This window comes from Lygodium microphyllum, chromosome 5, assembly GCF_053477565.2.
Source record: "Lygodium microphyllum isolate KBCC chromosome 5, Lygodium_microphyllum_v1.1.10, whole genome shotgun sequence".
Lineage (NCBI taxonomy): Eukaryota > Viridiplantae > Streptophyta > Polypodiopsida > Schizaeales > Lygodiaceae > Lygodium > Lygodium microphyllum.
Window position 1 is genome coordinate 20,496,566 of NC_141139.1, and position 27,512 is coordinate 20,524,077.

General features: G+C 41.2%; 1 protein-coding gene and 1 pseudogene across 2 annotated transcripts in view; one reads left to right on the forward strand and one right to left on the reverse strand.

Moving 5' to 3' along the window:
• The window catches only part of LOC148035576 (Major facilitator superfamily protein), a 91,669-nt gene that overhangs the window by 18,189 nt on the left and 45,968 nt on the right, over positions 1–27,512 (forward strand). The window contains exons 8-10 of one of the 2 annotated variants that reach the window (XM_087677539.1): positions 10,623–10,735; positions 10,844–10,967; positions 11,316–11,342. In XM_087677539.1, coding sequence (XP_087533665.1) covers positions 10,623–10,735; positions 10,844–10,967; positions 11,316–11,327 — 249 coding nt within the window. In that variant the 3' untranslated portion in view covers positions 11,328–11,342. Of the gene's footprint in view, positions 1–10,622; positions 10,736–10,843; positions 10,968–11,315; positions 11,343–27,512 lie in introns of those variants that run through there. The other variant, XM_087677538.1, reaches the window with a different exon arrangement.
• Positions 13,687–14,268, reverse strand: LOC148035577 (uncharacterized; annotated as a pseudogene).

The following is a 27,512-nucleotide window of genomic DNA, read 5'->3' on the forward strand; positions in this document are numbered from 1 at the left end:
GAACTTCTGCCGGAGTGTCCATCTCTTCATTCTTTAATCCAAGCTCTTTAGCTAATTACAAGGAAATGATATTTTCATTCGCCCCAAGATCTATCAAGAATAGTGCTTGCTTACCTTGCAACTGTCCCCAAGCTTTTAATAATTTGCGCGTCTCTGGAGTGTGAGTTGTGTTTGCAACTACATCACTGATAGCATTGATTTTCACTGGCGACTTAGGCTTGTTGTCAGAAACCTTGCTTTGTTCCTTGTTTGGACATTGCTTCGCTATGTGGCCTGTTTGTCCACATTTAAAGCACTTCCCTTCTTTCATGAAGCGTTGCTTTTCTTCTTCGGAAAGTTGCTTTGCTTGTGGGTATAGATTGGAGCGAAATTGAGGAGCATTAGGAGGTGCATAGGGCTTCATCTTCTTTTGATTTGATGGCTGCTTTTGCCGCTGTTTTTGTCCTTCATTTGGGGCTGAATACTCCTCATCGTCAGCTACTCTCTTGTTATCATTCTTTTGGAATGATTTGTTGCCATTGTGCTCCATTTCCCATGTCTCAGCATGGTCAATGAGTTCCCTGAGACTAGAACAATGATAATGATTAAGAGCAGTACGAAGTTTAAAATGCAAACCTCCTTGAAACTTTCTAAGCTTTTCCGAACTGCTGATCTTCTTGAAATGTTGGACCTTCAAAAGTAGCTCCCAAAATCTCTTGGTATAGTCACCAAGTGACTCATTTTTCCTTTGCCAAAGCCGATCCCATTCCATTTTTACATCTCTTTTGAAATGAACAGGAAGAAATTGGCTTTGTATCAGGCAAACAAAGGACCGCCATGATTTTGGGACAGCATGATCATATTCCAACCCCGTCCACCAAGTATGGGCTAAGTCGGTTAAATGTAAAGTTGCAAACTTAATCTTTTCTTTTTCTTTATACTTGTCACGACCATACAAAATTTGAAATTGACGAATAAACTTCAGAAGAAGATCAGGATTTCGGGAACCATCATACATACTGAACTTGATCTTCTTTTCAAGTTGAGATAGTGACTTAGTCTTCTTCTTTTTCTTATTTCCGTTCATGCTCGGATCTTGAGGTTGAAGATGATGAAGAGTGTGAACTATCTTTTCTCTAACCCACCGCGTGGGTCCACCATAACCTGTGACCACTCATCAGTGGCCAGCTCCAATGCACTTTTCTTTATATCTAATTAGTGCAAAGGAAATAAATTTAATAAATCATTATATAGACAAATTAATGAAAAAGGATACAAATTCTGTTTCTATAGAGTTGTGACACATCAGATGGTGTGAACGCAACAATAGAGGGCGTCTCAATTAGGTCGCCATCTGATGTGTAGAAGCTGCAGATAGCAAGAAGAGCACTTTGAGCAGCTCCACAAATTAAGGTATTTGTTATGGCAATTATATTTATGAAATTTAGATGATTGTGATTATTGTGGATTTTGTCTATTTGCCGTATAATTTGTGACTTATTGCACAAGCATGTGCATGTGATACTGATCACATTATGTTTGGTAGATAGATAAAAGGATACTAATGTGTTTGTCTTGTGGTGAGAAGATAATTAGATGGAGTTAGGCGGAATTATTATTTTGGAGTGCACATTTTAATGTGTGAAATTTATGCACTTTATAGCATGGAAAAAATATTATCAAAAATATTTTTTTTTGTATATGCCTATTAGCACAAGGACTTTGCATGTGTACACGTACACTAGATTTATTTTGCTGTATTTATTAGAAGAGATAATAAATACATCGACAATAATTTATCTCTTGTAATAAATACATCAAAATTTTTCTATTGGGCATGTCTGCACACAAAGTCCTTGTGCTAGTAAATGCATACAAAATATAATGTCTCCATTAATATATTTTCCACGCTGTGAAATGCATAAATTATACGCATTAAAATGTGCACTTCAATATAATAATTTTGCTTAACTCTTGTCTAATTATTTGCTCACTACAACACAAAACACATTAGTATCATTCTATCTATCTACCAAGCATAATACAACTAGTATCACATGCATGTGTTTATAAAATAAGTCACATATTATGCAACAAATAGATTAAATCCACACTAATCACAGTCACCTGAATTCTATAAATTTTATAAATATAATTTCCATAACATTATGTTGCTAGCCTTCATCATACAATAGTAAAAAATTGATAGAAAATATGAAGATAACAAATTGCAAAAGAGAAAATGGATACACAAAACTTGCACGACATAAGATTGGGTACAATCTCTCTTCATTCTTGCATTTTCTTTTCTTGTACGACTTGCTTTTATGCAAATAAATCAAACATGTCCTATTTTAAATAGCTTTACAATAAAAAATAATATTTTATCTTTTCTAATAAATACATAATCTATTATGTATGTGCGTATGCAAAGTCCTTGTGCTAATAGGCTCATATAAAATATAATGTGTCTAGTAATATTTTTTTACGTTGTGAAACATATAAATTCTACACATTAAAATGTACACTCTAAAATAATAATTTCACCTAACTCCGTCTAATCATCTACTCACTATAAGACAAAACACATTAGTATCCTTGCATCTATCTACCAGGTACAATGCGACCAATATCACATGCACGTATTTGTACGATAAGTCATAGATTATACGGCAAAGAGACAAAATCAACAATAATCAAAATCATCTAAATTTCATAAATATCTTATCTTTTTTAATAAATACATCAGAATAAATCTTTTACGCATGTGTACTATAGTACCGCAAAACGGTATTTTGGCAGGCTCAAAATGGAATGGCTGTTTCAAACCGAAATGGAAATGGAGAAATGTTGTTTCGACATCCTACGAGAAATGGGTAGACGGGTTATCCAAAGAAAAAATGGGCTTCATTTCTCATTTTTACCTTTTCTCCATGTTTTGTCTCTTGTGTCCCAGCTCTCTATCTTCTGCAGCTCTAGTCTCCCTCCTTCTCCTCCTTCTCTCTCCTCTCTCCTCCTCCTCCTTCCTTTTTTTCTTCTTCTTCTTTCTCCATCCTTCTTCTTTTAATTCTTCTTCCAAGAAACCCCCCCAACCCTCTCTTTTTCTTTTTTAATCTTTTTCTAAGTTCTTATTACTTAACTTCTTTGCAAATTCCCATTACCAAATCATGGTGCTGGATCCATTTTGAAGACATGGCACTTCAATTAAGGGATATGAGGGTTCCAGTGGATCAAAGAAGTGGTGGTGTAACTATTGTGGATTGGATAAATTGGGGAGTGTAATGCGCGTGAAAGACCACTTGGTGTGCGCTCTTAACAAAGACATCATGTCTTGTGCAAATGTACCGATTGAAGTAATGGTAAGTCTCTATCTTTGGTGTCGAAATCGTATGGATATTGAGCTAGAAGAGCATGAATCCTCTCATCCAATACCACATCTGGCTAATGAAGCACAAGTGGGGCAAGGAGAGGCTAGTGAGCTTAGTGGTGCTAGCTAAATTGGAGATGCCAGTGGCCCATTGAAAAGAAGTGCATCTATATTTGTATTGGTTTTAAGGGCAAAAAGGAATCCATTGTCATTTTCTAGTGGTGGTAGACAAAGGGGCTTCTTGCATAGTGCAAGTGTCCATGTAGGATTTTAGAGGCAGGTAATTGTTGAGGTAACTAGGGAGCTCACCCGTTTATTTATTCGGTGTGCTATTTCTTTCAATGTGGTCACTATACTTGAATGAAAGATGACAATCGGGTAGTGAGCCACATAGGGTGTGAGCGGGAAGATCCATCCACGGATGCATTATGCACATGGGAGCTTCGAAAGGAAAAAACATCCATAGAGACTCAATTAGAGTCCTTAAAGGAGACATGGGTGAAATATGGATGCATAATATTATGTGATGGATGGTCGGATATGTGTTGAACGAATGTATACAATGTTTTGGTGTCTTCATGCAAAGATACCATATAATGCGATGGATGGTTAGATATGCGCTAAATGAATGCATACAATGTTTTGTGTCTTCATGCAAAGGCACCATGTTCATTAAGTTCATTAATGTCTTTGCCTTAGGTCTCATCATCACAAGAGCTTTCTTTTGGAAGTACATGCGACAGGTCATCATGGACATAGGAGTTTAAAATGTGGTGCAAGTGGTGACAGATAATGAAAGCAATTGTGTGTCTATGGGACACATGCTTGAGGAGGAGTTTCCTAGCATAGTATGGACTTTATATGCATCCCATTGCCTTGACTTGCTTGTTGAAGATGTTGGGAAAATATCTTAGGTAGACGGCATTTTTAAGACGGTAATAAGCATGGTAAGATTTGTGAAGAAGAGGCTATCCGTCACAAGCATGTTTCGAGCCAATCACGAGCTATTGAAGTCCTTTGTCACTAGATTTACTTATATGTTTATTATATTGGAGAGGTTGATATGGGTCTATCCAGATTTGATATGGACTATCACATACCAGGAGTGGCTCACATGGATGAGAGAAAGTCTCGAAAGGCTCTTACTTTTAGGCGCAATATTTTAAATGAGAGTTGGTGGGTTGAGACAGAGGTGTTGGTGAAAAGTCTCACTTCTATTTATAGTGTATTGTACATCACTGATATAGAGGGGAGAACTTTGGGCCTTTTATATGAGTATATGGGTAAAATTGGGGAGGCCTTGCTTTGCAATGCTTTTTGTCCCAAGACAAGTAAGTTACTGTTTAACTTTTACATATGTAATTATTTAGTGTTAATGGCTCATTGATGATTGTTCCAATTGCTAAGTTTCCAACTTTTTTTATATTTGATTCATCATCCTTTGCTCTCGAGGGTTGATGAGATTTGTGCAATATGGAATGCACGATGGGATTGGTTCCATAAACTAATCCATGTTGTCATGCATATCATGCATCCCCTTTGGGACAGTGACGAGCAATATACCACGGAGGAGTTGGGAGGAGGGCTTCATGAAGTACATGAGGCGCATCATAAGGGATAATCTAGATATGATAAGAAGAGTAGAGGATGATTTGCTAGCATTTTGCAATCATTCTCTTCATTTTGGCCAATAGCTAGGTTTCAAAGACACAACTTCTGTCTCTTGGTGGGAGAAATACGGCAATTGTGTTTCTACTTTGGTATGTGAGTGGTGACTTTTATGTTTTGAATCTTAATAATCTTATGCATTATGCAACCTAGGTAACAAGTTTTAAAATCTATTTTCTACTTAAATATTGTTTTTATAGCTTGCCTATTAGCAATGACCTAACCTCAATCTCTTAAATTTGAATAGAAATGCATTGCCATTTGTGTTCTCTCGCAAGATTGTAGTTCAGGGTTTGCTGAGAGGAATTGGAGCACATGGACCCTCTTCCACACCAAAAGAGGAACAAGCTCACAATTGCTCAGTTGGAGCGTTTAGTATTTTGCCATTGTAATCTCCAGCTTCTTGAGAGGACTGCTCTATTCCCCAAGCCTTCATAGGTAAATTGGCAATGAATAGTATTATGTATAATTAACTTCTTAACCTTAACACTTGTAATTGCTTGGAAGTTGGATTGTAAATTGTGATATGTAATATTTATGAACATTGAACATGTTGAATCTTCTCTTGTATCTTTGTCTCATTCACATGTATAGGTGAATGTTGATAAGATTAGTATAGAGAAGGTGCATGACATCTTAGAAATAGCACAGGAGGAGCATGAGCGAGGGCCACATATGGTCGTGCATCATAGGCAGAGTTAGAGCGAGAGTCAGAGGTTGAGGTTGAGGCTGCTTCATCTTCTCAATCAGGGTCATTCGAGTTGGATGAGGAGATTGTGTACGGATCATCAGAGTCTAGATGAGTCACGACTCATGATACTTAGGAGTTAGTTTAGCATTGTAGATTGTAGTTTCTAGTTGCTCATTGATGTTGATACTTATTACTGAGTAGATATTAGTATCCAATGCTCAATGCTCACTATGACAGAAGTGGTGTAGCAATGGAAGCATAGACAAGTGTTGAAATAAATTGCTAAACACAAGATAGAAAAGAAAGAAAACAGAAGAATACTACAAAAGAAAAGAATTCAGAGATGTGCCCAGGAAATGGAATCTATGTATCAAATACGAGAATGATGGATACAACAATGAGTCTTTGACTCCAAGACACTAGCACCGGTTCACTTTCTCCACAGAACCTGTAGGTGATGATGTAATTGGATGAGGAGGGAGCCGAGTATATAAAGAAGAAAATAATGCCAAAATAGGGGTAGGTCAGCAAGCATAAAATGCCCCAAATAAGCATCATAATAACCATAATAAAATGCCTAAATAACCTAGCTATGCTCGGTATAGGTCAAGACTCACATACGGGTAGTCTAGACTGCTAACACCCTCTCTCAGATCATGGGTGAGTTGACACAATGCAATGATATAATGATAAAGGCTAATCATAGTCCACACAACAAAGAACCACCAGAGTAGAACCATAGATACCCAAGTAGTGGGTGATCAAGCCACCACCAAGGTGCCTCGGAGAGAACCTGATGTCGATGTCAATTGTATCAGCTCTTGAAAATAGAGAAGGGTCATAACAAATCTATGTCCGTCAATAATGTCTTGTAGTGGCATACAAGTCCTTCCTATCAAAAATGTCTTTGAACATATGTGACCATGGATTCTTCGCCTTTGGCTAAGGTTGCCAAAGTGTCTCCTCATGTGAGCTTGAATGAGGTGCTAATCCCACTCGGTGTCAACTAACAACCCATCATGAACCTAGATGTCAATCCTAGCTCTAGGATTTGAATTTGCCAAACTTCGGTCGATGATGTGTCAAGGACGTCCCTCTCTGGAACTATGTACCTATATACTGGTTTAGATGAAGCTCAATCGCCCTATCTGTAGGGACCGGTTAGGCACAGAGATTGAGACAAACTGTCGTTACGTGCAGTGAAGGCACGAGGCCTTTATTCCCAACAACCTCCCACCTAAAGGCAATGTCCTTAAGAGGAGAAAAGAATCAACTAAGTCTAGGTATGTAAGCTGAAATATATATATCTATCCAACTCCCATCATCTGTCCTCAGCAATGAGCAAACCACTTTGCTGGAAGACCCTTTGTGAGAAGGTCTGCAGGGTTATCATCTGTATGCACTTTGACAAGTTCAATGCTCTTGCTGTCAAGTACATCTCTAATGAAGTGGTACTTCACCTGTATGTGCTTTGTCTTTGCATGAAAGACAGAATTCTGTGCTAGCATGATAGCACTCTGACTATCACAATGGAGAACAGGTAACTCTATGATGCCAAGCTCTCCCACGAGACGTAAAAGCCATAAAGCCTCCTTGCATGCCTCAGTGGCAGCCACATACTTTGCCTCTGTAGTAGACAATGCAACACACTTTTGTAGCCTAGAGATCCAAGAGATTGCTCCTCTTGTGAAAGTAAACATGGAGTGATCGTAAGAAACGGGGTATTATCAACATACTCGTCTCATGTCCACTCGGCACTTACTTTTTGCGGGCCGTAAATATCGGCAAGAGGGGGAGAAAAATGATGGGCGTATTTATTTACCGCCACATTTTGCAAGCTATCATTGAGGTATACATTTCCTTTTAAATTTGTTTCACTTTCTTTCATTATGATAATTGATTTATGCATAACTATCTATCTCCCTATTCTAATTTCTCTCTAATATCTATATCGATTCTCTCTTTCCCCCCAGGTCCCAACCCCCATATCTCTTCATTCTTGAATCTTGAAAGTTGAAACTTGAAAGGCTCAACTCTCTCTTTCTCTCTCTAACCTCCAAGTATTGTTAGTATACTTGTAATTTGTAAATTGTGGTTGTAGATGGGCCCCTCGAATGTGGTGCAAGTTGTAACCGATAATGCTTCAAATTATCGGCGTATGGGCTGTTTACTTGAGGGCGAGTTTCCCATGATTGTGTGGACGCCATGTGCAAGTCATTGTTTGTACTTATTGAGGTTATTGGGAAGCTCAAGTGGGCGAAGAGGGTGGTCCACAAAGCTACATCAATTGTCACCTTCTTCATGGTAAGGGTAAAGGTGCTTATGATGTATTGTGAGCATAGCACATTGGAGTTGAAGAATCCTTCTTCAACTCGCTTTGCTTACATGTGGTTATTATTGGAGTGCCTTTATGAGGTGCAGTCAGACTGTGGTGTCCACTCTATGGAATGAGTGGGATGAGCATGAGACAGAGGAGATCAAAGCTATGTATCGCTTGTGCCTTAATGAGCAGTTTTGGCAAAAAGTCCATGCCGTTGTCATTGTCGTGACTCCCTTTTATAGGGTATTATGAGTGATTGTGAGGCATTCACCATGGGCCTTCTCGTTTACTTCTTTAGAGCAGCATTGGTGGAGGCATGTGCTTGTACAGTGATCACAGAGATGCAACGTGCACATGTTTTAAAGATAGCAGAGAGGAGATGGGTATGGATGCATAAGCCCATCCATGGTTTTGCTGCATTGGTGTATTCGGCCTACGAGTCGCCGGCGGTCATGGATGATAGAGAGTTTATTCGGACCAACTTGCTTATTTGACTCGTGTGGTCCCTGTGGATGACCACAATGCAATGCTGGAGGAGCTAGGATGCTATGCAGATTAGAGAGGGCATATGGCTTTTTCTTGTTCCACTTGTTGGAGGAGAGAGTCACCTGTGAAGTCTTTATTTTGGTGGCAAAACTCTGGATACGCATTGGAGACTCTTCAGCCCTTAGCCATGAGGGTCCTTGCCCAGGATTGCTCTTCGGGTGCATGTGAGAGAAGCTGGAGTGCCTATTCTCTCATTCACACAAAGATTCGCAATCGGCTTAGCACACCGGGCTAGTCTATTGCCACACTAACTTATGTATGACGAGGGCTATGATGAGTATGGGTAGTCCGAAGTAGGTAAAGTTTAAACAGTTAACCTTAATATTTAAAATTTGTTGTTTTAAACTTTGAACTTTGAAGTTTATACTCTACAATTTAGACTTTAGCATTTACAATCTTATGTGCATTGTGTAGGTGAATGTTGATACATTTAAGTTGATGGATGATACTCTTCTGAGTGTACATCAGGAGGCGGAGGAGGAGGAGATGATTTTTGCAGAGCTCTATAGAGAACTTATAGCAGCAAATACTCGTGACACTCGCAGTCAGCGTGCTCATGGGCGAGGAGTTCGAGTAGGTGGTAGCAGGGGCATGGCCATTTGACGCCCTTCAACATCGAGCAGGGGTGGTTTGAGTGGCTTGCAGACATATGTAAGGCAGGGCTCTAGTAGCTCACATCCTATTCCTCATGATGACATCCCCCCTTACCTACATAGCCGCCACCTAGGGAGCCATCATTTGATGATGATGGTAATCTCATTAGTGAGGATGAGTATGAGTGTGTTTCATCATCCAATGCCAAGGAGTCATCTTCAGACTCTCTTGATGAGCACTCAGATAGTTCTGATGATGATGATGATAGTGATGCCTCATCATAGATTCATAGGTCTCTCTCTTTTTTGTATCTACTATCATTGTATCCACATACATGATGCCGCTATGATATACTAGAGTGTAGTTGTATCACACGTTTTGCGCAACCCATGTGACGGCAATGGTCACCCTCATGTATTCATCTTATTTTGTAATGAAATGGATATTTTCACTTTAAACATGTATTCTATCATTTAATGATTTATGGTTTTTATTATTAAAAAAGATCACGTTAGATTTTTTTTGGTACTAATATTGTACCGTACCTTATAAAATCACAAGATGCCATTTAGCACCATATTTTATTGTACCGTACTGTATCGTACCTTTCATACGTGACAAGTATGAGCCACAGTTAGGGGCAGAAAACCAAAAACACAGGCTGGTTGAGCATTTAATGCAGTAAATTGACAATTGTAGACTAGAATCCAAGTGCAGGCTGAAAATGCAGGTTGCTGGTTTGAAAATACAGGCAGCAGCTGTGTACACACAAGCTGAAAACCACCATCAACAGGTCCTCTAATCACAAAGGGAAGAAAGACATGTAATTAGTAGAAAAATCAGAGCAGGAACCTAGATCTTGCAATCTCATACCATGTCAAAAGTGGTGCAGCAATGAAAGCATAGACAAGTGCTGAAATAACTTGCTGGACACAAGAGAAAAAAGAAAGCTGTAATCATTTCTAAATAATTGTTTTCTTTAGTCTCAATCTTTCATTCTTCAAATGTTTAGTCATTGAAACAAGCAAATATTCTAATTATTAAGCATACTATGTTGTACGAGGCAGTTACAGAGACTCCATAGAAAGCAACGTGTACTCAATAGTTATAATATCAAGTAGTTCTATATCAGAACATATTATCTGTTCTGATATCTTTTCTTGATGAGACTAAAAAAGCCATCTTCAAGTCTGTCACCTTGCCATATTAGTGTAGAGACAGGAACTTAGATGGGAGTCAGGACGGGCTGACTGCTCCCCTAACTGTATATGTCCATTCATGCAGATTTGTTGAGGGAACTATTGTAGTCATGAGCTGCAAGATTTAGTAAGGATGTCATTCATATTCTTAAGGTGTGCATGAGCTCCAAAAAGGATGTCATTACAGTGAAGGGACATATAAAGTTTTGAAATGCGGCTGATTGACTTTCTAATAAGGTTCATGATGGTTTTTTTCAGTTCTCATTACTGGCAGGGCGTCTTTCGGCTGGCATCTCATCAGTTTCATCAATTGTTTTCTTTGGAGCAGCTGCTCAGCTATTTGCACTGGTTTGGTTGATTTCGAAGCACAGGTACAATCTTGTATATGCACTGTAAGTTGAATTTCCAGATTGTAACAGCTCAGAGGTCAAATAGACATGAAGTTGGACTAATGTTGGATTTGGTTGTGTGTCAAAAAGCTATCTACCTGATATGGAAGGTTATTTTAGTCTTTTTGCCTTGGCTATGATTTGGGGGCTAGGAGATGCAGCGTTTAATACCCAGATCAGTGCCATATTGGGCATACTTTACCCTGATATGACTGTAAGTCACCAAATCACTGCAAGTGCAGACGAACACCTAAAAGCAGTCATTATTTTTTAAACTAAAAAACATGCTTTGAAAGCATGATTGACAAGTTTGTTTTTGTATCTTTGCATTCTTTATGTTTGTGTTAATTAATGATTTTTCAAGTGGTTGCTGACAGCAATTGCAAGGTGCTGTTTTTCTGAAGTGTTCCACATATGTACATCTGCATAACTTCAATGCATGGAAATTTTATGACAAAATCTCATCTGATAAACGAAGCTTGTGCACTGATGATGCTAAACGTACTTTGCAATTGAATTTTTTACAAATGTTTGAGAACATAACACAGAAATTTTTAAATAGGTTCTGCATTGAAGCAGTATAAGAGAAGAGTACATCCTGTGCAACACACACAGAGGTGCTGTTTTTGTGAAGAGTTTTGCATATGTACATCTGCATAACTTTATTGCATGGAATTTTATGACAAAATCTCATCTGATAACTGAAGCTTGTGCACGGTGATGCTAGACGCACTTTGCAATTGAGTGTTTACAAATGTTTGAGAATAGAACAGACAAATTTTAAATAGGTTCTACATTGAAGGGAGATTGAAGGAGTATAAGAGAGAGTACATCCTGTCCCACTTACCCACCACACCACACCACCCACTTACCCACCACACCATTTCCCCCATGCCCTGTAACCGGCCTGTTCTCTGGAAAGGGTGGTAGTGTACAACCAAAATACTTAAATGCTTTCACCCAATTAACAGTCGTCCACTTTACCTGAACTTAAAGACACAGAATCAAGAAGAAACCTAAGTTAGGCGCCCCTTGCGGTATTTCTTTATTTTTAGAAAGAGAGAAATTACAATGGGCTGTCTTTCACCTATTCTGGGTGAAATTTGGCAGCATAACAGTACAATTACTGACCCAAAACAAGCAGACCAGGGGGGGAAACTCTGCCCAAGTCTGAAACTTCTGGTTGGAGTGCAGAATTGACCATTTCAGCCTGCTGTATTTACTGGTTCAGACCTGTTCTAACACCTGTTTACAACTCATACTGTTCCCTGTACTGTTCAGCCCACTGAAATTACTGGTTCAGACCTGTTCTGAAACCTGTTTTCAGTTGATACTGCTCCTTGCACTATCCTGCATCATCTGGGCCAAGTGCCCCTTGATTCCGGCATCATTTGGGCTCTGAATTAACCTCTGAAAAGTCCAAAATCTGTACTGATTTAGTGCTGTTTCAGACACTTGCTTGGTGAGGTTACCACCCTCACCTGTCCCTGCTGGGAACTGCAAACAACTGCTCCTATTCCTGAAGAAAGGAGGCTCTTGCCTCATGTAAAAACAACATATTCCACACAACTGTACTTGAATCAGAAGAAAGACCCTTGATTCTCCAGCATAACCATACTGTCAGGGAGAGAGAGAGAGAGAGTAGGAAGCAAGCCCAGCCCTTTGTGCACCATAGACAAGGTAGACCAGCTCTCAAGAGTTCTCCATTTGCAGCAATCCATCTCCCTTTCACAAAAATGAGCCCCCCATGCATTGAAACTTGTTTTTGTGCTGCCCTCTCTCTCTCTTTTGGGAATTTATGCCCAAATTGTGACACATGGCATACATGTAACAATTTTCCTGTTTAAACCTTTCGGTCTAAAATTCTCCATCCTCGGTTCAAAATTTGACCTCGGCACAGACCTCGTACAAAAACAAAGATAATGACGCGAACAAATTCTAAGGTACAAAAATAGTAACTCCCTAAATTTTAGGAGTTTCTTCCATTGCATTCCACTAGTCTTCTGACCATCTTTGCAGACTATGGCTACATCCAAATTTGCAATGTAGCTCAACTGAAAGTGAATTTCCACTGATGACCCCACATGGACTAATCTCTTGAAGATTTGTCCATCTTCACTTTGAACTAGTCTCTTTCAGGCTAGTTCTTCAACACACTCGTCCATATACACTTTCACAAGTCTCTTCCAGACTTGTCAATCTACAGTGCCATCATTCTCTTCCAGACTTGTACTGGACCTTAATTATCCAGTCTTGACTCACTAGACATTTTTGTCGGTTTCACATACTAGCCATGCAACTCAGGCGTTTAGATTTCAAGAGGGATCTTTCCAAAAAGAAAAACCAAATAAAGTAGTAATAAAGAAATCAGCAAAAAGATAATAGTTGTCACAGTCTTGTGACATACCTCCCTCTCGAAATCGCAAACGTCCTCGTTTGCATGAATGTCATATATGCTTCCAGCTAACCCAGTGAACTTACACTTGGCAGCACATGTATAACACATACATGCTATCAGTCAACATTATGTACTGAACACACTGTTAACACATGTATGTTCTAATTGTGAAACATGGCAGACTATCATCATGTGGCTCCACATCACTGTTTCCAGATATAGTGGCCGGTACACCACAATGATATCCCCATAGTGGCAGATTCTCATTTGATGACTCCACATCACCCTGACTAGAGATCTAGTGGCCGGTACATCAAAATGATATCCCCACTGAGTCAATTCATAGAATACATGCCCGATCGAGTAACCATTGTTACAATATGTATTCAATTCAATAGAAGTAAAAACTGTATCCTTGCAAGCAATACTTACTTCTTTAGCATTGAGAAAACCATATGGACACAATAAGTGTTAACCTGTACAAAATCTGTTTCTGTACATATTTTCTTTCTTGAGCAATTGTCACTTTGACAATTTATTTCAGCTTAGAGATACAAGGGGTCAAGGTAGGTTGCAAGCGAAATGCTTCAAGGTAAAGTTCCAACACATCAGGTGACTCTGCAAGTTCACCTTCGTCCATCCACTTAGCATCTATAGCTGGATAGTTCTTGAACTTAACCAAATACCTTCTAGCAACTTTGCCTTTCACTTTCCTTTCCTTGTGTGCCAATACTTGTTCTGGAACAAGAATTTCATCAAGTTCCTCAACTTCGGGCTGTTCCTCAACTGGCATATCTTCTGGCACATCACCCACATAGGGTCTAAGAAGACTTACATGAAAAGCATTATGAATCTTCCAATTGTCAGGCAATTTCAGCCTATAGCTGACATTACTAATCTTCTCTGTTACTTGAAAAGGCCCATAGTATCACATACTAAGCTTAGTGAAAAGACTTTCCTTGCCTTTCCGCTTCTTTAAGCGTGCCTTTTCAAACCGCAACAGTACCCAATCACCAAGTGAAAATATCAATTCACGACGGTAATGATCAGCAGCTTTCTTTTGCTTTGCCCGAGTCCTTTCAAGGGCATGCTTAACTTTTTGATACATTTCCCCCATACTCTGCACATACTGATCTGCCTGAAAGATCTTATCCTTTGTATGCAAAATGGGAGGAACCTTTTTATCACCTTCAACAATTTCAAAAGGGGCTTTGCTTGTTGACGAATGCACAGTATTATTGTATGCATACTTGGCCAAAGGCAAATACTGCTCCCACTTTGACTTGTGCTCTGACACATAGCACTTAAGCAGATCCAAGACAGTGGAATTTGCCTCTTCTGACTGTCCATTAGTCTGTGGATGAAATGGCGATGAGAACTTAAGCGTTGTGCCCATGTTCTTAAATATGCCTCTCTAGAATAGACTTGTCATCCGTGGATCACGGTCACTGACAATAGATTGTGGCATACCATGGTACTTGAAAACATTGCACATAAACAAACGTGCCATCTGATCTGGTTTTATCTTCTTCCTAACAGGAATGAAATGAGCCTGTTTGTTGAACCTGCAAATAATAGTCCACATCCCATCATTTCCCGTCTGTGTCCTTGGAAGATCAAAGATAAAATCCATAGCTATGCTTTCCTATGGTTTATCCGGCATAAGCAATGGCTGTAAAAGCCCTAGTGCTTTTTGCCTGTCAAACTTGACCTTTTGGCAAATCAAACACTGCTGCACAAAAGCATCTACGTCTCTTCTCAAAGTAGGCCAATAAAAGAATGTCTCTACTGCTTTGACCGTTGCATCAATACCACGATGCCTTGCATACGGTGGAGAATGACTCTCTGTCATAACTTTCCGTCTCAATGGCATAGTCACACATAGTCTACCATGCATCAACATGAAACCATCCTTGAGAAGATAATGCTCATGATGTTGTCCATTAACAAGCTGATCAAAGATCCTTGCAAAATCTTCATCATCAGCATACTGTTCCTTCATATCATCAAGCTCATGATGATAAGGAATTGACACAGCTGAAATTTGTGGCTTCCTTGACAAAGCATCAGCCACACAACATTCTTTTTGCCTTCCACATGCACAATCTGAAAATGGAACATTGACAAAAAGTTTGCCCAATGCATATGCTTTTCTGACAACTTAGTTTGAGTTAAGAAATAACGCAATGTTTGATGATCTGTCTGGACAACAAAATCTGCTCCAAGTAGGTAGTGTTTCCAACAAGAAAGCGCATGAATCACAGCCAACAATTCTTTCTCATAGACCTGCATAGTCTTCTCTGGCCCTCGCAAGCTGCTTTCATAAGCCACTACCCGGCCTTCTTGCATTAACACTGCACCAATGCTATTGCCACAGGCATCACATTGGACAACAAATGACTTCCTAAGATCTGGCAGGATGATCATTGGACTAGAAGTCATCTTTTCTTTAAGAAGATTAAAAGCTGAAATCTCTTTCTGTGTCCACTGGAAAGAAACTCCTTTCTTCTGTAAAGCATGTAAAGGTGAAGCAATCTCTGCAAAATTGCGAATGAACCTCCTGTAGTAAGAACAAAAACCCAAGAAGCTTCTAACATCATGGACAGTCTTCAAATCTGGCCATGTTCTAATTGCTTCAACCTTAGCAGAATCCATTGGGACACTATCCTTTGACACTATGTGCCCCCGGAACTGGATTTTTTCTGCCTTAGCTCCAGGATCAAAGAAAATAAGTACATGTTGATCCCTAACTTTACCCCAAGCTCTGCAAAGCTCATTAGCATCCGAGTGTGGCTTGTCTCCCAGCATATCTGGCACTAAACCTGTTGAAGGTTCGGGCTTCTTTCCTTTCCTGTCCTCTTTATCATCATCAGCTGGTCTCTTATTCTTGTTCGGACAATTAGACACAATATGACCAATCTGCTCACAGATAAAGCACTTCCTCTCAGCCGTTAAAGCCTTTCTCTCTTCAAGAGACTTGCGCACAAAAGGTTTCTTCTGGTCCTTTGACTGCTGTCCAAAGGATTTGGCTGGCTTCTTCTTGAACTGCCAAGATTTACCTGTGCTTTGAGAAATCTGAGAAACCTGTTTACCAAATGGCTTCTTTGCTGAAAATTTCTCAGGTTTGTCCTGTTTAATGCTGCCCCCAAAACCACTTGACTGTCCCAACAATAATGCATTTCCTGTAGTGGCATTCTCAATTAACTGAGTCAAAGTGGTGACCTTTGTCTTTGTACAATAATTCCGAAGTTCCTTGGGCAGCCCATAGCAATATTTCTCTATCTTCTCGGTCAATGGCATAACTCTGTAAGAAGTGACTGGAAGCAAAGCCTCCCAAAACGTCTTGTTATAGTCTTCCAGATCCTTGCATTTAGATGCATCCAAATCGTGCCAAGCTGACATAACATCAATCTCAAATTCATTGGTCAACCAAGCAGAAGCAAATACTTGCTTAAAGTAAGTCCAAGTAGCAGGAGCCTGTCCTTGCATCAACAGTGTACTCCACCACTGACTAGCATTGTCCTTAAGAAAAGCGGCAGCTTTCTGAACCTCAGAAGGCTCTGTAAAGTTTCCTCCTGCAAATGCGGCATCAAACTGCTATAAGAAAGAGAGAGCCTTAGTCCTATTTTCAAATCCTGGAAAGATGTCAAATTGTACGGCTGCACCACCTTCCTTGTATGACTTTGGCTTCTCATGAGCCATCAAAGGGTCCATAGGATATGCCTGCAACATAGGAACACTAACAGGTGGCATAGGAGTTGCCTGATTTTGATAACCAATACTTGCTTGCTGATTTTGATAACCAGCCATACCAAGAGTGCCCTGTGGCATGCCAAAACTGCCCTGAACACCCTGAAATCCAGGCTGCATGCCTATATTGCTATACATGGGGTTTGGCATAAAACCCTGTGTACCCCCAAACATTGTTCCTGGTACATAAATCTGGTTTCCAGGCGCATAACTAGCCATACTCTGAAATACAGATCCACCTCCAAAGTACCCAGGATGTACAGAGGTCAGTGGGAAAACTTGTGGTAAAGCCTGAAAACTGTTTCCCTGTCCATTTAAACCAACATTTGGCTGCTGTAAAGTGGCGAGCTGAATTGGCAATGCCTGTGTAACTAGTGTTTCCGCCACCTGTTCCTGGGCAGTCGAAACCAATCTTGGAGTCTCCATTGACACTGCAAGCTGCCTTGGTGTTTCCACTGAATCTGTAGCATGCTTACCCTTATCCTGGACCTCTACTAGATCCAAAATCTTTGCAGATTGCCCAACTTGTTGTAAAGGAAGGGAGGGCTGTAAAAATGCCAAAAACCTTGGATTTTGCATCACTTGAGTAAACACACTCACAGCAGCAACTAACTGAGTCTTGAAAGTGTCTTCATCCATAGAAGAAGCCGTAAGAACTTGTGGCTCAACCATAGCAGGAGGAGTAACAAACTGTGGAGGTCTAGAAGATTCTCCTACTTCGTGAACAACAGGAATCTCCTGTGATGCAGACGCTTCCTCTCTGGTGTCTTCCTTTCTATCAGTCATAATGCACAATTCTGTGTCTTACACCCAAACAAACCCTGGCTCACTCTTTAGGGAAAAAGTGATTCGATCCCGGCAATGGAACCATGTAACCGGCGTGTTCTCTGGAAAGGGTGGTAGTGTACAACCAAAATACTTAAATGCTTTCACCCAATTAACAGTCGTCCACTTTACTTGAACTTAAAGACACAGAATCAAGAAGAAATACAGGAAGCTAGAATGCTCCTGTTGCAACACAGACACCCTGTTGGCCCCTAAGTTAGGCGCCCCTTGCGGTATTTCTTTATTTTTAGAAAGAGAGAAATTACAATGGGCTGTCTTTCACCTATTCTGGGTGAAATTTGGCAGCATAACAGTACAATTACTGACCCAAAACAAGCAGACCAGGAGGGGAAACTCTGCCCAAGTCTGAAACTTCTGGTTGGAGTGCAGAATTGACCATTTCAGCCTGCTGTATTTACTGGTTCAGACCTGTTCTGACACCTGTTTACAACTCATACTGTTCCCTGTACTGTTCAGCCCACTGAAATTACTGGTTCAGACCTGTTCTGAAACCTGTTTTCAGTTGATACTGCTCCTTGCACTATCCTGCATCATCTGGGCCAAGTGCCCCTTGATTCCGGCATCATTTGGGCTCTGAATTAACCTCTGAAAAGTCCAAAATCTGTACTGATTTAGTGCTGTTTCAGGCACTTACTTGGTGAGGTTACCACCCTCACCTGTCCCTGCTGGGAACTGCAAACAACTGCTCCTGTTCTTGAAGAAAGGAGGCTCTTGCCTCATGCAAAAACAGCATATTCCACACAGCTGTACCTGAATAAGAAGAAAGACCCTTGATTCTCCAGCATAACCATACTGTCAGGGAGAGAGAGAGAGTAGGAAGCAAGCCCAGCCCTCTGTGCACCATAGACAAGGTAGACCAGCTCTCAAGAGCTCTCCATCTGCAGCAATCCATCTCCCTTTCACAAAAATGAGCCCCCCATGCATTGAAACTTGTTTTTGTGCTGCCCTCTCTCTCTCTTTTGGGAATTTATGCCCAAATTTTGACACATGGCATACATGTAACAATTTTCCTGTTTAAACCTTTCGGTCTAAAATTCTCCATCCTCGGTTCAAAATTTGACCTCGGCATAGACCAGAGGATTAATCCTCGTACAAAAATGAAGATAATGACGCGAACAGATTCTGAGGTCCAAAAATAGTAACTTCCTAAATTTTAGGAGTTTCTTCCATTGCATCCCACTAGTCTTCTGACCATCTTTGCAGACTATGGCTACATTCAAATTTGCAATGTAGCTCAACTGAAAGTGAATTTCCACTGATGACCCCACATGGACTAATCTTTTGAAGATTTGTCCATCTTCACTTTGAACTAGTCTCTTCCAGGCTAGTTCTTCAACACACTTGTCCATATACACTTTCACAAGTCTCTTCCAGACTTGTCAATCTACAGTGCCATCAGTCTCTTCTGGACTTGTACTGGACCTTAACTGTTCAGTCTTGACTCACTAGACATTCCTGTCGGTTTCACATACTGGCCATGCAACTTAGGCGTTTAGATTTCAAGAGGGATCTTCCCAAAAAGAAAAACCAAATAAAGTAGTAATAAAGAAATCAGCAAAAAGATAATAGTTGTCACAGTCTTGTGACATGCTCCCCCAAAAGAAAAAGGAAAATCAACCCCTCAGGGATACTAGACAAGAGCACATCATTGATTTGACATAAACTAAAGATTTCAGTATCACTGCTGACTTTGGAGTTGTCTGAAGGCAGTTCCAAAGTGGCTATAGGAGCAGGATGAACGGCACCTTCAGCCCATTCTAGTTCCTGCTTTTCCTTAGGCTGATGGCTGAAATTTGCACGTGGAGTGAGAAACCTGCACAGACGGAATTGGGGTTGAATGGGGGCAGCTTGTCTATTTATAGATGTGGAGGGGCGCCCCAAAAATTAGGGTTCCACTAAACTCTCTCGAACCGCTCCTCGTTTTAGGGTTTTCATTGAACTCTCTTGAACCGCTTCCCATTTTAGGGTTTTTACTCTAAAAGAGCATTTTTTAGTGTGTCTTGGGGCTGTTTAAGAGGCTAATCAACAAGTAATGCATATTTTAGCTCAATATCCCCTCTCAGGTTCAAAGCTGAGATGAAAGGTTAGGCTAACCACTGGGATTTTTATTTACCCCAAGGCATCCCACCCCAAAGCAGCCAGGGCATCGGACAAAGGGTGCACGTCGGTTGCCCAGTGGCCTACCAAGACTACAGAGGTGATGGTCATATTACCAAGGGAACTTAAGTGTCACCCCAGAGAGGACAGGGCATTGGACAAAGGGTGCATGTTGGCTGCCTAGTGGCCTACCAAGCCCTACAAAGGCGGATGGAACTACATGGAACTTTTTTAAAAAAATAAGAGAGAAATTTTATGGGATGCGGCCGATTGAGTAATAGTGACCTAGAAGACGGGAGTAGGGAGGGTACACTCAACACATCACAAAATAGTACAAGTTAACCCATCCACTCAAGGGTGTCGATGATGAGAAAAAAAACAGGTGATGAGGTATCCATGTGATGGAGGATAGTGGTGTGGTAACAATAGCCGCCGGTGGAAACAACTTAGGATCCGCTCAAGTGGCGCTTTGCACAATGAGATGCAAAGTATGCTACATGCTGAAGAATGCTCATACAGTAGGTGCTACTTGGACAGTGTTCCTCATGGGGAAATTGTTCACTTGCCCAAGCACCCTAGTACAAAGATGATGAAACCATGCAATGCAAAGTGTAAGGTACAATAGGGGGGAGAAGCCGATGTCAAAGACAAAGTGCTGAAGCCTGTAGAATAGCAAGAAGGGTAGGAACCCCCTCTCAACCTGGATGTAGATGTCAAAGAAGGAAGAGGAGAGTGATGTCGGTCTTCATATGGTGCCGAGAACCATAAGGAATGAAAGAAGATGAAGTGGATAAAGCATCCCGCTAGAAGAGCAAGGTAGAAGTCACCACCATGATAGCATCTAGAGAGATGCTGTATGATCTGCCTCGGAAGGGGAAACTGCTATGCTGGAAGAAGAGCAAGTACTCCAAGGATGATAAAACCATGAAAGGAACGGTACGCATTTCCACGTCTCTAGCCCAGGTAGGACTAAAGCAATTTGCTAGTTAGCCCTACACTGAAAGACAAAAACCTTGCAAAAGAGATGAGAATCTGCAAACACAGAGGTTAGTGGTGAGATGCTCCAAAGCAAAATATAATAGAAAGAAAATCTAACTCAAAATAAATGCAATGAATGTGTACGTGTGTAAGTAAATGCAGCGGAAGTCAAAATAATGAAAAAGCTAAGAACAATGAATTCTATGGGCCCGACTCTAAGAGTGCGAAAAATAAATGCTAGACTAACCTAGGGTATCTGAAAGGACCTAGATACATGCTAATCTAAGAAGGTGGCCACCATCGCGTATGCCCAGTAGCAGGGCTTTGCCAAGGGAACCCTTGACGAGGTGGGAAGGAAGGTGAGATAGATGCATGAAGTGCAATGAGATCGGAACCTGTAGACCAATCAGCCAGTCTCCCCTCAGGGGTAGTGAAAGAGATGGGCTGCTGAGGTTGTACTCGAGTCACATGTCTAGCAATAACAATGGGTGCGGAAGGAGCAGATGAAGCAGGAGCGGAAGGGGTAGCCCCACTAGATTGTGCAGTCGTAGTGGTCTACAGAGGCTTTTTAGGTGAAAGACCTTGGGCCTTGAAGTGACACTCCTCAGTCCACATGGCCTGCTCTCTGGCAGTATGTGAAAAACCGGTTTTTCTTAGGGAGTTGCTGCCACATAGGTCAAGATTCTTTGGTTCCATCTGAGGAAGAGGAGTCACCCTTTGAATGGCTTGCCTTCACATCTTGCAAGTTCTTGCCATTGGTGGTTTTCCCTCCGAAGAAGAGGCAACCAACCCCCTTTGCTCTGAGTAAGGCTGTGATGAGGATTCCTTATGGACTTGATCATGCAGCCTCGCGTAGCGCAAGAACTGGCACTCAAACTCATAGAAGGTTGGTAATCAAGGTTGGGAGATGATGTATTGAATGAAATTGAAGTATTTTTTGGGCAACTTATTTAAGAAGAATGTAACCTGATTGTCATTTGATTTTAGAGAGCCAGTCGTGGCGAACTCGGTAAGTAACCGCCTATATTTAGGTAGCTTGACTTTCAGATCATTCTCTTCCTTAATAGAGAACTCTTGAAGCTCAAAGTCGAGATTGATACGCCCGGTACAATCACGAGCCGCATAGCGGTCGAGAGGGTGACTCCAACGCTCTGATGCGAGTGGGAAGTGCTGCAACTGAGAGTGAAAATCAGGAAGCAATCCGTGCATCAGCTCAATATTGGCTATGGCATTGTGGGCTCTCCATTGACAGATGTAATCAGGGTGAGCTAGCCGGCATAGGCTCTAGACCAATGACGAGGTTCCAAAGACCCTGAGACTCATGTATTTGTTGCATGAAATTAGATCAAGTGGTAAAATTTGACTCGTTAAAACGTGTCTTATCCATGAAGGCATTCTTGGCTGTTGCAACAGGAGTAGTAGTGCTTGGAGATGAATAGTGTGAAAAAGTGTAGTTGGGGTAGGATGGGGAGTGGAGTACACTTGGGAATGGGCCCCCGAGTGCCCACCAACCATGCGGGTAGTGTGCAAGGTGGATCCATAGGGAGGGATGGGTTGACTAGGCATGGGCATAGTAGCCACATGAGGAACACAAGGAGGTGGGATGGGGACACGGGGAGCAGAAGATGGGAGTCCCTACATAGGTATTGTCAAGATTGTGGGAGAGAAGGAAGGAGTCTCACTTGTAGCTTTCTTGCTTGCACAATGGAGGAATACACACAGAGGTGGAGGCTGAAAACAGTTTTCCTCTTCTTAGTTTGTGTAAGCCAAAAGAACTCTCTTACAAAAGAAATAGAAAAACCCTATATATGGGTCTCAAACCAAACTCAACTAACTAAGGTGGCATACTAACTGAGCCACGAACTAGAGTAGATAAGGATCAGTGGATATGTGTTCTCTTTTGGGAGTGCTGCAATCACTTGGAGCAGCAAGAAACAACCTACAGTTGCCTTGTCGAGCACAGAGGCTGAGTACAAGGGTGCAGCAATGGCTGCATGTGAGATAGCTTGGTTGCATAAGCTACTTTATGATATGCATCAGCCTACAGATGGGCCAGTTGTCATTTATTGTGACAACATGAGCAGTATACACTTGGCAAATAACCCAGTCTATCATGCTAGAACAAAGCACATTGAGGTGCATTATCACTATGTGCGGGAGAGGGTTTTACTAGGTCTTATTGATCTAGTTTATGTCAGCACAGAGGATCAGGTAGCTGACATATTCACGAAGGCATTGGGCGCAGAGAAGCTGCGCAAGTTCAGAGACCTGCTTGGTGTGCAGGAATTGGGATTGAGCTCGAGGGGGAGTGTTGAGATATCGAGCTCCACTCGTGATATGCCAGGGTGACCGTTGTGCATTTATGTCACCGACTTGTCAGTTGCAGATGCGGTTGGTACACCGCCCATGAATAATAGCTAGATGACAGCTATCACTATGCGTCTGTACATAGTAGGGTCTTCGAGAAGCTCACCTGCATCTGCGCTCAACTTCACATTCTGCTCCAAAGGAACTGAAATAGGCTTACAGCCTGTCATTCCATATTTGGACAGCATGTCCAATCCATACTGCCTCTGCAAGAGCCGTATCCCACTTGGTGATCTAATCACCTCAATGCCCAAGAAATAACGCAGCTCTCCCAAATCCTTCATCTCAAACTTCTGCTTCAATAGCATTTTCACATGAAGGATATCTTCGTCACTGTCACCTGTCATAATCAAATCATCAACATAAATGACAAGTAGCATAATACCTTTCTCTGTTTTTCTCACATAAAGTGAGAAATCTGCCTTGGAAATCTGAAAGCCAATAGTGATAAGATACTGTCCTATCTTGTCAGACCATACTCTAGGTGCTTGCTTCAAGCCATACAAGGCTTTCTTCAACCTGGAAACAAACTCAGGGTGAACAGCATACACATAACCTGGTGGCTGCTCCATATAGACCTCTTCTTGCAAGTCACCATGCAAGAAGGCATTCTTTACATCCATCTGATGTAAAGACCATTCCTTTGATGCAGCCATAGCAATGACTGCTCTTACGGTTGCCATCCTTGCAACTGGACTGAATGTTTCTTCATAGTCAATGCCATATGTTTGTGCATACCCCTTGACTACTAATCTTGCCTTGTATCTGTTCACAGAACCATCTGCATTGTGCTTCACCTTATAAACCCACTTATAGCCAATTGCATTCTTACCTTTAGGCAAAGGTACCAATTCCCATGTAGCATTTGCTTCCAAGGCATCCATTTCTTCATCCATGGCTTTCTCCCATTTTTCTTTTCCCATGGCTTGCTCAAAAGAAGTGGGTTCTGGTTCTTGTATCACTTTGACCATATATGCATAGTGAATGGCTGTAAATCCATCATATTTCAGCCTATCCACAGGATACCTAACTCTGGTAGACCTGCGCAAAGTAGGTTCACTCCCAGGTGCTCTCAAAACATCCCTGGTCTTCCTTACTCTAGGTATAACAATAGAAGGAATACCCAACTTATCATCAATGCTCTGTTCTGAGCCACTGGATTCACCATCCACATAAGAGTGACCTGCATTCACATCAAACATGGGCTGATCTACCTTCTCTTTTCCTTTTCGTGATACCTGCATACCACTATCTCTGCATTGCTTTGAGAAGATTCTCCTGATCTCAATTTGCCTGTCCATGGCGAAGAATGTGAACCACTGCTAGAGGACGCTCCAGGTCCACTAATATTTTGTGACTGCTGCTGTGAATTCTGTGCAGCATTACCATTTTGTGCATCTACATCATCAATCACATTTACTGGTTTATACCAGCTACTCATCTCATCAAAAACATCTCTGCTCACTGTAAACTTACGAGTAGAAGGGTTATAGCATCTATATCCTTTCTGCTGCAGAGAGTAATCAATAAAGATGCACTTCTCAGCTTTTGGATCCAACTTGGATCTCAACTCATCTGGCACATGAACATAGGCAATGCAACCAAAACTCTTCAAATGAGAAATATCTGGTTTCCTATCAGTATACCTCTCCTCTGGAGTCATCCCATGTATTGCTGCAGTGGGAGTCCTGTTTATTATGTAGACTGCTGTAGCAACTGCCTCAGCCCAATAAAAATCTGGCAAGTCTTTTTCATTGAGCATGGCACGAGATACCTCTCCAATATGCCTGTTTTTCCTTTCTGCAATTCCATTTTGTTGTGGGGTATGACTGCATGAATATTGCTGCTTTATGCCAATGCTCCTGCAGGAACCTTACAAACTTATTTGAGAGGTACTCTCCCCCTCCATCTGACCTTAGGCATTTTATTTGCAGGCCTGTTTCTTTTTCAACCATAGCTTTAAGAGTTTTGAAATGCCCAAAAACTTCACTTTTCTTTTTCATAAAATACACCCAAACTTTTCTGCTATAGTCATCAATAAAAGTGACAAAATAATGACAGCCTCCAAGAGATGCAGCTTTAGTAGTCCACACATCAGAGTGAATTAATTCCAATGGCTTCTTACTCTCTTGAACATGTCTAGGAAATGGTTTCCTTGCCTGTTTTCCAAATTGACAGGCTTCACATACCTTATGCATTTCTGCAACCTTGAATTTAGGCAATCTTGCAACAATATTTTGGGCCTGCATTGATTTAAGTTGCTGTACATTAACATGACCAATGCGTTTATGCCAGATATCAATATCTGCAACTACACCGGTTCCATGTGCAAACATTGCTGCACTCAATTCAGGCATGTCTGCATCCAACGTAAACATTCTGCTCTTCTTCTTTCCTTTTGCTATCAAGCGACCTTTATTTTTCATATCCTCAACAAAGCATCCATGAGGATTAAATCTGACCTGCAAGCCCTGCTCAACCATTTGACCAACAGAAACTAGATTCTTGGTGATATTCGGGACATGAAATACATCGGACAGGTATTTATTTTTCCCATCCTGCATAGACAAATGAATTTTTCCAACCTGCACAATAGGATGTGCAGTATCATCACCAGTCTTCACAAATCCTGGTTTTTTCATTTTTCTTACATCCTCCATCTATTCTGCATGACCTGTCATGTGGTTTGATGCACCTGAGTCAACATACCATACATCATTGCTTTCTTCTGCACTTGTCATAGAATTGTTCATGTGCTGCACCATAAACAAATGCTCATTTCTGTCATCACCCTGTCTCCTAGAAGATACATAATTCCCTTGTTGCAATTTTCCATTCATGATGTCATTCTGCTTTTTATAGCAGTCTTTAGCCATATGACCCATTTTACCACAGTAATAGCATTCAACATTACTGTTTGCATTTTGGCCTCTTTGTCATCCACCACGACCTCTTTTGCTCCCCCTGCCTCTAGAGGTACCACATCCTCCTCCATAGGACTGGTTTTCTTGAGTTTGCTGCATATTCTGATTTCTACCACGGCCTCCAAATCGGCCTCCTCTACCTCTTCCAGCATTTGAGTAGAAGACAGCTTCTTTTGAAGTTCCTCCTGAAGAGGATGCACCACCATTTCTCTGCTCCTCAGAAATTAGAAGAGCAATCAACTCCTCAAAATCAGAAAATCTTTCACGAACGGAAATGAATGTTCGGAACTGTGCATAATCCTTTCCTAGACCATTCAAGGTCACGGAAACTAAATCATCATCTTCCACTGGCGACCCAATTGAAGCAAGTGCATCTGGGATCTTCTTCACCTTCATGTGGTAGTCATTGATGCTCATACTTTCTCTTTGCACATTGTGCAACTCTTGCTTGAGCTGCATTTTCCTAGCTTGCGTATTTGTGCTATACATTTTTGACAGAGTATCCCATGTCTCCTTTGGCGTACTTGCATCCTGAATATGCACAATCATAGAGTCTGAAATGCTGATAGACAGCCAATACATAACTTTCCTAGCTCTCTCATGCCATGCTTTAAATGCCTGCATTTGCTGTTGATTGGGAACATCAGGAAGAACTGGTTCTTCTTCATTTCCTGCAACAAATTCCCAATATCCTTTTTCCATAAGGAAATTCGTCATTCTAAACTTCAATGCTTGGAAGTTGTTCTTATCAAGCTTTTCAGTGACAATCTGTGAGAGAGAATCAGACGCCATTACAGAACACTGCAAAAAGTTCTGTCACTGCAAAGAACACAGCTTCAGCCTCACAAGGGCTAATCTGTAAAACTGACGAAAGTGGTATTTGACCACACAGTCACTTCCTAGTGACGATTTTGCATAAACAGGAACCAAGGATGATTCTATAACTCCCAATGTCTCTGCACACAAGTATACGATGCAATTTCTGTGGTAACTTTTCACCGACCTGTAGAACAATGGTCGCATAGCATAAAACAGGGCCTTTTCCTGAGTGCGTGCAGAAAACTTCCGCCTCCAAAACAGGCCCCGAAATGGCCTCAAATAAAAAAAACAGGGTCACCGAGGGCAACCTGAGACAATGCACTCCTGCACTTTCCGGCTGTGCTACCTGCAGAGACTTGCTCCCAAACCAGAAAAATGAAAGCAACACTAGTCTTCTTACCAGAACACCGCGAACTTGGCTTGCTTTCTTGAGCTCCTTACCATGAACAAGGCTCTGATACCATGTCAAGATTGTGGGAGAGAAGGAAGGAGTCTCACTTGTAGCTTTCTTGCTTGGACAATGGAGGAATACACACAGAGGTGGAGGCTAAAAACAGTTTTCCTCTTCTTAGTTTGTGTA